At 34.7% G+C, this 10701-nt stretch overlaps 2 protein-coding genes across 2 annotated transcripts; one reads left to right on the plus strand and one right to left on the minus strand.

Annotated features, from left to right (window-relative positions):
* The first annotated feature begins 763 nt into the window (after positions 1–763).
* On the plus strand, positions 764–4086 carry LOC112524242 (BTB/POZ domain-containing protein NPY4-like). Its single transcript, XM_025134002.1, has 6 exons — positions 764–814; positions 1241–1327; positions 1666–1728; positions 1972–2041; positions 2316–3446; positions 3525–4086. The coding sequence occupies exons 3-6, from the start codon at positions 1667–1669 to the stop codon at positions 3957–3959; spliced, it is 1698 nt and encodes a 565-aa protein (XP_024989770.1). The 5' UTR covers positions 764–814; positions 1241–1327; position 1666; the 3' UTR covers positions 3960–4086.
* A 4515-nt stretch (positions 4087–8601) lies between these two features.
* On the minus strand, positions 8602–10465 carry LOC112501776 (probable N-acetyltransferase HLS1). Its single transcript, XM_025105495.1, has 3 exons — positions 10268–10465; positions 10013–10191; positions 8602–9511 (listed from the first exon to the last, which is right to left on the minus strand). The coding sequence occupies exons 1-3, from the start codon at positions 10463–10465 to the stop codon at positions 8650–8652; spliced, it is 1239 nt and encodes a 412-aa protein (XP_024961263.1). The 3' UTR covers positions 8602–8649.
* Positions 10466–10701: the final 236 nt, after the last annotated feature.

Genomic DNA, 10701 nt, shown 5'->3' on the forward strand with positions numbered 1-10701 from the left:
GAATAAAATGACTCCGTCCAAATATAAGACATGAGTTCGATTCTGGACCACATTAACAACTTGCCATTTAGAAGATGGGGAAAAGGCTCTCATTAAAAAACTAAAAAAAGAATTTTCTTAGGTTAAAAGCTATTTTTTTCAACTTTTTACTAGTAATTTCTCGGTAGAACCCTTACCAACCAAAAAAATATCTCAAAATCAACCAGTAAAACTGAAAACTCCCTTAAAATAGATAAAAACTTAAAAAATCCATAAAAACCAACAAAAAAAAACTTCAAAAATCTTTTGAAACAATAAAATTAAATAAAAAACACATCAAACGACTTTATAGGCCTTTAACCTGCAATAAAAATTATGGATTACGTATTATAAATGTATATTTTGGAATGCAGCGGTAAAGAACAAGAACAGCCAGGAGCCAAGACCCAACAGTTTTACTTTACCATCTACGGGAACATTCCGATCAAAGCATTGGCTTTTTGCGAGAACAAAGTGTTGCTTTAGTGGCTGGCAAAGATAACTCGTCCTTTTCATGCCTGCCTTCTTTTTTGTTTTTTGCTGCCCTAATTTCTGCTATCTCATCCCTTTTCTTTTATCGAGCCTCCAACAAATCTACAAACATAAACCCGATTTCTGTTCAAAATTAGTGTCAAGATTTTTTAAGCGGTATGTGGGGTTTCTTGTCGTTCATCTTCTTCCTCAATCTCCTTTTTCATTCTCCTAAAAAGATTCTACCTTTACTGTTCTGTTTATTTCATGCTTCTCTGCTCCATCTCTGGTTTCATGCTTCATACTTGACCTAAAGATAATTGAGGTTTGATCATGCAAATAGTATCTAGATTTGATTAAATATAAGGGCTACATTATATCATCTTGTTGTTGGGTTTTGAACAGTGAATTGATGATAATCTCCATGGCACAATTTTCAACCCTTAAACTGGTTTTGTGGGTCTTGAAATGAAATGGGGTTGTAGGGTTTGTTTTGTTTGCTAATTCTTGAAGGAATGGCAACTTTTGCTATTAGTTCTTTTTCAGTGGATATCATAAATCCATGCTTTATTGTTGACTTAGATTTGCTTTTCTACTTTTAAACTCAATCCTTGAAATAAATTTGTTGGTTTTAATGAAGGCTGCATTTAAATGTGTGCATAGTGGTGTATTCCTGTGAAATATCGTTCAAGTTTATGCTTGCTTGTTGTCTAGTGGTCCATTAAACTCATACCAAGATCATTTTTGGCAGGTCATCATCCATTAGTAAAACAAAGATTTGTGGAGAAACGTGGATTATTGGGCTCAGATCTTGAATTTTGGTTCAGTGGCTAGCAAGGTGGGGGGTGTCTCCAATGAGTTTCAAGTTTATCCTACAGGATGTGTGAAAAAATGTGTAATTTATAGCATTGTCTCTTTGATTCACCCATTCTTCCAACTCTGTTTGTGGTTTTCCAACAAACCCTTGTCTGGATCTTTAGCTTGTTTATTTCGAAAAATCTCGAAACCCCTGTTTTTTGCCCTTAAATTAGTTTTGGAAACATCTTGTAACCTCAGAAGTTGGTAAGTTTATACTCCCACTCCCATTTCGCATCACGGTGCTTGAATCGGTTAATTTGATCGATAACAATCTGGGATCTTGGAGGTGAAATCATTTGGCATTTCTGGGGTGTTCAGGATGAAGTTTATGAAACTTGGATCGAAGCCGGATTTGTTTCAATCCACCCGTGAAAATACACGGTTAGTTTGAAATCCTTTTCTTGTGAGTTTACTTCAAATCTAATGCTTGTTCAAGTGTTTTGAACCATCAGTATTGATCTTAAATCTTTAGCTTTTATGCATGTTGCATATGTTCTTCGGTTGGGTGGTGTAATCCAACCCAACAGTTTCAAAATCTTGAAATACCAAATCTTGATGATTATTGGTTCTAAATGTATTGTTCTTAACTTGGTTATGAATCTAATAACTAGATTTTGTGTGTAGGTACATAGCAGGTGATCTCGCTACAGACATGCTTGTAAATGTTGGTAACATCAAGTTTTATCTACACAAGGTATAAAAACGCGATATTGCATACAGATTTTAAAACCGTCTCTAAAGTAAACCATATGAAAACGAGGGGCTGCTTCAAATCAGAACCACATACTTTATTCACTGATAAATTATCATGATGAAAATACATGATTTCCAGGGTTATTCATTACGAAATAATATGATTTCTAGGGTTATTCATTATGAATAATACATGATATCCTCAACATATTTATCAGTTGAACTTTCCTGGTGAAAAATGATAGTGCTAATACTAAACAACACCTTGTATGTAGTTTCCCCTTCTGTCCAAGAGCGCTCGTTTACAGAAGATGGTTTCAATTTCTAGTAATGAAAGCACCAATGAGGTCGAACTCCATGATATACCTGGTGGACCGGCGGCATTTGAGTTATGTGCAAAGTTTTGCTATGGTATGACAATCACGCTCAACGCTTATAATGTCGTGTTGGCTAGATGTGCAGCAGAGTATCTAGAAATGCACGAAACTGTAGATAAAGGAAACCTCGTTTACAAAACAGAAGTCTTTCTGGATTCGAGCATTTTCAGATCCTGGAAAGATTCGATCATCGTTTTCCAAACTACGAAGTCTCTTCTTCCATGGTCAGAGGAACTGAAGGTTGTGAATCGTTGTCTAGATTCCATATCCATGAAAGCTTCCATGGATCCCTCTAGAGTTGAGTGGTCTTATACTTACAATAGAAAGAAACTGCCATCTGAAAACGGCAATGAATCGCCACTTTATAACGGTGTTAAGAAACAGCTTATGGTTCCGAAAGATTGGTGGGTCGAAGATTTGTGTGATCTTCCTGTTGATTTGTATAAAAAAGTCGTAACCACGATCAGATCAAAAGGAAAAGTGAGCAACGATGTTCTTGGTGAATCTTTAAAAGCTTATATGCATAGGAGGTTGAAGAAAGGTAGCCGAACAAGTGGGGATGATGTAAAAAACCGATCTTTGATTGAAACAATCATTTTTCTCCTACCCACAGAAAGAAATAACGTTTCTTGCGATTTGATGATTCAATTGTTGCAAGAATCTGTCCGTTTAGGGTGTGGGGAAACACGAAAGAACGAACTGGTGAAACAGATTGGTGAGCAACTGCAGAACACATCGGTTGCTGATCTTGTGGATCTTGATGTCGATTTGGTTCAAGAGCTCGTTAAGATCTTCATGATGCAGGATCAGATTGCTGATGATGGTGACGAACACGACTTCTTAGAGGTCAAATTTGTTGACTCTGCTGCCAAAGTCAAAGTGGCGAGGCTCGTCGATTGTTACCTTGCTGAAATTGCAAAAAATCCAGATTTGCCGTTATCCAAGTTTGCTGATCTTGCAGACATGGTGTCCACTCTATCTCGACGTTCGCATGACGGAATTTATCGTGCGATCGACATGTTTCTTAAGGTAAATTGGATGAATTTGAACGAAATCACACCATTAAAGTTGGTTTTTTTAACTTGTGATATAATCCTGAATTTGCAGGAACACCCTGGGATCAGCAAGAATGAGAGAAAAAGGGTTTGCAGATTAATGGATTGTAGGAAGTTATCGGCAGATGCTTGCATGCATGCCATCCAAAACGAACGACTCCCTTTACGTATCGTGGTACAGATCCTGTTCTTCGAGCAAATACGAGCAACGATGGGTGCAGGCGGGTCCCAAGGGAGCTCGAGATCCACAATCACGAATACAGAAGAAGAATGGGATTCGCTTCCAACAAGCGAAGAACTCAAAGGGGAATCAAGGGTAAGAGATGGTAGGAAGCAAAAGGGGAAGGGGATGGTTATGTCGACAAGGATATTATCGAAGCTGTTTTCGAGCAAAGACAGTGATAACGAGAGTTCCGACACGGCCGAGAGTCCGCGTTCGACAAAGTCGATTACGCGCTCAAAGAGTAGGCGGCATTCGGCATCCTAGAGGGCGTGTGTGTGTAATTTCTAGCAGTTTGTAGGATGTTAGACAGCAGCCACATATTTACAAGGGAAGTGTGGTACAAAAGAGCGAGATAAGAAGCATGTTTTAAATGAATAAAAATCATCTGCTAACCATTTCTACTTGGTTAATTTTCAATCAAATTTGAACATGCATAAAAGTAGGGGCTAATGCATAATTAAAAGGGGTGATTAATCCAATATGCCTGAATATTGTTAGGGACTCTGAACCAAAAACACTTTAATTCGACCTTATTAGTCTTGGGCCAAATAAAGTAATAGAGTGAGTGACGACTTGGGCAACATTCTCACCCAAGAAAGGAGGGTTGTTTGAGCTATTTTCTATGTTTATTTATACTTTACAAGAAACGCTCATGTATGGGTAAGCGAATAAGCCGTCCAGTCCATTAAGCTCATTTAATTGTAAATAAATAGTTTGTTAAGATGATTGTGTAGTAATTTCTACGTTAACGTTAGATTCATGATTTTTCGTGTTTTCTACAAGTTGTTTCAATAAAAATGAGGAGTTATCATTTTAATTTGAATAATTTAATCCCATTTGATAAAAGAATAATATGGAACTTGTTAAGAAATGAAGCCCGACCCTTTGACTTTGGACATAAAAATATTCCAATCAAAGGTTTGACCTGACTTAGGCCACTCCCAGTCATTCATAGTCCAAGATCCATGGGTATTTGGTACCTTCTTTCTTGTGACACAAGAATCTAAACTTCCTTCAAGATCATAATCACCAAATTACCCATTAACATCTTACTTTCGGCTTCCACTTCCACCTAATAAATCTTCTTAGACTTCACTACAAATTTGGTCCCTATACTTTGTCAGACATGATACTTTTAGTCCCTATAGTTTTTACAATACGACCATTATGGTTGATAAAAACGTCCAAATTTAGTCCTTTTGTAACGATCGTTAAAAAATCCGTTAAATAAGAGATATTTTTGTCGTTTTTATTTTTATTTTTGGTCTTTTAGCCAATAAAAAACCACAATAACCAAAATCATATTTGATTCGGTAAAAGACAAAAAATCAATAAATTGACTAAAATCACTTCATTTAATGGAATTTTTAACGACTGTTAGAGGGATGGACTAAATCAGGACGTTTTTGCAAACGTAGCGACCAAATTATTTGTAGTTTACTCTTCTTTTTATTCCGAATGAAATCTATGCATTTATTAACTTCTTTTCTTCTGTATATTATATTATATTATATTATATTGTATCATGTCACGATGTACTTTTTTTAAACTATAACCTATAGATTGACAAATAAATAGCTGAAAAAGAATGCGTGAAGAAAATAATGCCAAATAATTATAATACTTTATTTAATTGGGCAGTTGTATGTATTAAAATTGAAATGAGCGATATAAACAACAAAAGGTTTATATAGCTGATAACATCTAAAAAGAAAACAATGATAAAGACACCATGGTGAAATCTCCGCTCCAAGTGGATGGGAAAATAAAATCAATTACTACCATCGTGTATCTCTCTTGTTTTAAGATTCCTATATTTGTCTCCACATATACTAAAATAAATGGTAAGGGGAATTTAACAAGATTTCAGAAAAATATATATGGTGTTGTGAATTTAACAAATTTAAAAAAGTAGTAAATAACAGACTGGTTTTTTATGTCTTGCTAAAAATGTCACTTTCTACTAAAATACAACGAATGATGTTACATTTATAAAACTATCTCCCCAGATAAAGAATTATAAAAGTGCACTTGTTTACGTGTTTTTCAAGGGAATATGTCACTATTGTATGATGTGAATAAATATATGAGTACAAACAAAATAAGCATATATATTATAGTTATTTATATTAATCTTAACAATTTAGAAACTTAAAATTAATTATGTGTTTTTTTTTTAAATATTTTGTAAAGTTTGTTTTCAATTTTATGTAAACCAACCAAAATTTCAATCTCATACTGGTCCATAGAAGCTCACTAAAACAAAACTTATACGAATTGTAACACCCTAATTTAGAATAAGTACAATACAAGAATTGGGTAAGACATTTGTTGAAAGCATAAAAAGTGTAGGAGGGGGGGNCAAAACTTATACGAATTGTAACACCCTAATTTAGAATAAGTACAATACAAGAATTGGGTAAGACATTTGTTGAAAGCATAAAAAGTGTAGGAGGGTGGGTCAAGTGCTAGATGGGAAAACCCTTGGACTTGTTTTGCAAGTTAGAAGATATGTTCAGACTAGAATGCGTTCATGGACGTAACATTGCAATCTAGGACGAGACAATGGTTTAGGAGGACTTAAGGGATCAATTGAAGATCAAAATGGTTGAAGTCATATGCCATTTCACTCCCTTCATTGCCAAGAGAACCTGAAAAGAAATTGAGAGAAAAGCTTGGTCTTTGGCCATCGAAAGAAATGGGGAAGGTTCCGGTAGCATTCAAGAGTTTAATAATAAGTTAAAGGTAATTCTTGTGCCAAACTCTTGTTTAATTGTGAATAGGTTGAGGTTTTTTGCACAAATGATTAGTCAAAATGGAACAAACATTAGGCGTTAATTAAGAATGTTGATTGAATTAGAAGATGATGAATACATGAAGAATTGTGATAAATGGCTATATGACAGAATTAAAGCATACTGGTATAAATCGTTGTTAGCCAACTATGTGCAAAGAGAATGAAGTAAATTATGTTAGAAATGAAGTATTTATGCTAAAATTGGTGAAATAATTGAATCGAGAACCCACAATCATGCTTTGTGTAATTTGTACGGTTATGCAAGACTTAACTTGCCTTGCCTTTGGCACGACTATGTGAGCCTTGGTAATGGTTTTTGCATAATCATGTGAAACCTAGACTAGCCCGTGTGATTTTTATGAAAAGAACGAGACAACTACCAAATTTGTATAGTTTCACAAGAGTTAACTTGCCTTGCATTTGGCATGACTATGTGAGCCTCGGTAATCGGTTTTGCATAACTATATGAGGCCTAGACCAGTCCGTGTGATTTTTATGAAAAGTAAGACACAACTAACAAAATAATTCAGTATTATCAGATATGGAATTCCCAAATAATTCAGTATTATCATATATGGAATTTATATCACTAAATAAACTAATTAGTATTAAAAAAACAGCTTGTCAAATAATGAAAATATGTATATAATAATTACACACGATGACAATCAACTCACCAACAGACATAATCTTCACCGAATTTTAAGAAAAGTTTGTTAAAATCAACAAAACCAGTAATATAAAAAGCATGCCTCTAAATAAAAACTATAAACAATCGATTTTCCTACTTTTACCGTACAATTTGAAATAATTTAATGGACACAATGAGTCCATTGACAAACCACAAAGTAACTAAAACATCAAATCCATTTTTATTCTTGTGTATCTCCAATGAATAAAACACAAAGGACCACAAAGTTCTCATAAATATTTCTCCATTACCACCGATAATTATTCTATTTATAATTTAATTTAAAGAAATTTGTGAGGTGAGGGTTCAAACAAGACTAAATAAACAAAGACCGTTTATATAATATTTAAACGACACATATTCAATTAGAGATGATTTTATAGCATCAATACCAACATCTTCTCCATATTATATTTCATGCATTACAATATTCTTGGAGAATATTAGGATTATAAAATTCAAGAAGACAAATATAACTCTAAATATAAACATAGAATATTTGTCAAATACCAATTTTTTTGCCGATAACTCGTAAATTTGAAACGGAAAATAACGGAATGCGAACAAGATGTTACCTTAAAGGATCTAGAAAGCTATAAAGTAGACATTACATAGATTTGCACACTTTTCAACTTCATATAGATTTGCAATCAATACATATACATGTTATATTAAACACATATTTATATGGTATAACTGTCATATCTATAATTACTTGACAAATTATAGTTTGCTATATATCTTTGCCTAGAAACATCCATATGTGAAAGGATATTAAAAATAAATAATAGCTCACTTAAAATGAAATATGTGAGCTTCTAAGCTCATTTAAATGGGGAGTTGTAACTACACATCCCAAATACACATAAAATGATTTTTTTTTTAATTAATAATAAATGTTATTACTGTATTTAAGGTGATTTAAAAGTTACTGAACTAGTCTATTATTTGTTTTGCGCTTACGGATTCCCCAAAATGGTAATGTTGGGTAGTCCTCACCTGGACATCAGGTTTTTAAGTGTGTGAGTTTGTGACAACTTGTCCCATATTGATAAAATTATCCAATTTCATTGTAGTTACAAGTTTATCATGTACTTTAAACGGTTGATTATCAGTTAGTTTTATATATTTGAGTTACAAGATTTAAAGAAAATTATATATAATATATTTAATTATTTAAGAAAAATAGTTGGATAAGAGTAGGCATGATGAGAAGAAAGAATCTAGACAAAATCTTGAAATGGAAAAAAATCTTGGCATTGTTTGGGTGAAGTAGGATCTATAAAAGCATGAGATTTATTTAAGAAAAGTGAGGATATATACCACAACTCAACTATCTCTCCTTCATTCCTTTCCCCATCCACCCATTACAAATCATCATTAGACTTTTGCAATTATACTTCATTCATTCATTCATTAGACTTTTCCTCCTACTCTAAACTTTACATTTTAATATTCTTCGATCTCTAAAATTCTCTAGGATCAAGGAAAAAAGATAAATCTGGTTCTGATTTTCTCCAGTCCCCTATAAATCCGTCACTATAGTCTTCATCAAGCCTCTTAATGCACCATAAATCCGCAAATGATAGTACTTTCCAATGTGGGATCACTGATTTGAGTGGATCCTCATTCGACACCTCTGTTGCCACCACGCCGCACTTGCTCTCCTTTGCTAAGTTATGAGCGTAACCAAACAAGGCCTTGGCAAACTTCAGATAGGATGGGCCTTCCCCGCCAAGCCCATATAGCAAATGGAGCCCAAACGGGTTAAAGATCTTCGGTAATGAAGGCAAGTTTAAAAACGGGAAGATTCGATCCAAGACCCTTGTTGTTTTGACAAATCCTTTTCTTAATCTCGATGCTCCCTTAACTTCCAACTTAAAAACGTCATTACTGTTCCACACGCTCATGATGGCCCATGACTCGGGTGGGTAGGAAAGGAAACATTCTGACCCGGCCCACAAAACGGCGTGCATGCAATCTTTTGGTATCGCGAGGAATGTGCCAAGGTTGAGGTTGTTTTTGAGTACCGAGTCTATGTCACGCGGGAAGAACTCAGTAGTGGAGAACCGTCGGCGGTAGATTGTTTCAGCGTCAGCCGGTGAGAGTTTAATAATTGTGAGTTGACGGTTGATGCGAAGGCGGTGATTGAATACAGGGTGGACCAAGATAGAAGGGTTGCGGAACTTTGAGTATCCACATTTTCCAGTAAACAGATTAACGGAAGGTTTATTAGTTGCGTCAGTTGCTATATACGAATATTCAGCACCGTTATCTTTAAACCAATCTTCCATTCTACCAACAAGCTTTAATCCAATTTTCATTCTCCTATAAAAAAAATCAAATTTAAGGTTAGGAAATGTGAAAACCCAATAAAATAACATCTCAATTGTGATTATTATTATTTTTAATAATCGTGAAAAATACCATATAAATAACCGCTAACTAATTTTTTTTTTATCATATTAGTATTTAATAATTATAATTAAAAAATCATTTATTTAGTTTTCTGTCATTTTGTTAATTCCTTTGATTGAAAGTTATATGTTAAAATGATTTAAAAAATGTCTTGCTATTTGTGGAAATAGTAGAGGCTAGTCGAGTGGTTGTTTTCAAGATGGGTCTACCAAGTTTCTAAATTTAGCAATTTCCTTATGATCGAGTGTTATACATAATAATTTCGTCTACCATTTTTACTGGATAAACTCTTAAAATATCTTTAATAAAAAATTATATTTTATAAAATATATGAATTTAAGTAAATAATTGGTTATATATATAATGTTAAATAAAACAGTGTTTTAAATGTTAATGTAGAAGATGTGTTACCGGTGAGAGGGCGAGACCCGGAGGCCTAAGATGTAGGCGAGTTTAGTGAAGACAGGGAAGGGTTCTGCCACAAAATTGGGTTTCCGGCATAGTTTTCTTGCGCATGTAACCGTTTTGATGCAACCCCTTATCATCCCTACAATCTCTGTCCCGCTGCCGCTGACCACCATCTCCGCCACCTGAAACTTCCGTCGACGGTTCAGTGTATATATAAACAGAGTCGAATTGAATACTAATCAAGTATGTGATACCAACCAGCATGAGATATGCAGGAGAGTTGCGAACTCTGCAAATCGGGTCACCTAAGAGGTCGGCGTGGAGGGAGTATTCGCCACTTGGACCCACTTCACAGCTTCTCTCCACTTGTTCCACTTTGTGGGTGTCAGTTTTGGGGTTGTACTCCCTGAATATGATCACCATGGCAGCGTCGCCACCAGTCTCCGTCGCCACCATATATGAATTTGCAGGTAGAAATTTGAAGAAGGGTTTGGTGCTGGTATACGTAGAGAAAGGAGGAGGTAGCTAAGTGATGAGGGAAAAGAGATATATGATTGGTGAATCATGGCTGTCTTTATATATACCTGATTTTGGGGTTGGGGTTACCCTTTCATATCTCCTTATTTTAATTCTCAACTTCTTTTTTATTATTCATGTTCCTCTCCAATTTTACGTTTTAATTACCCGTCGAT

Source organism: Cynara cardunculus (genome assembly GCF_001531365.2).
Source record: "Cynara cardunculus var. scolymus isolate 2C chromosome LG 1, CcrdV1, whole genome shotgun sequence".
Taxonomy (NCBI): domain Eukaryota; kingdom Viridiplantae; phylum Streptophyta; class Magnoliopsida; order Asterales; family Asteraceae; genus Cynara; species Cynara cardunculus.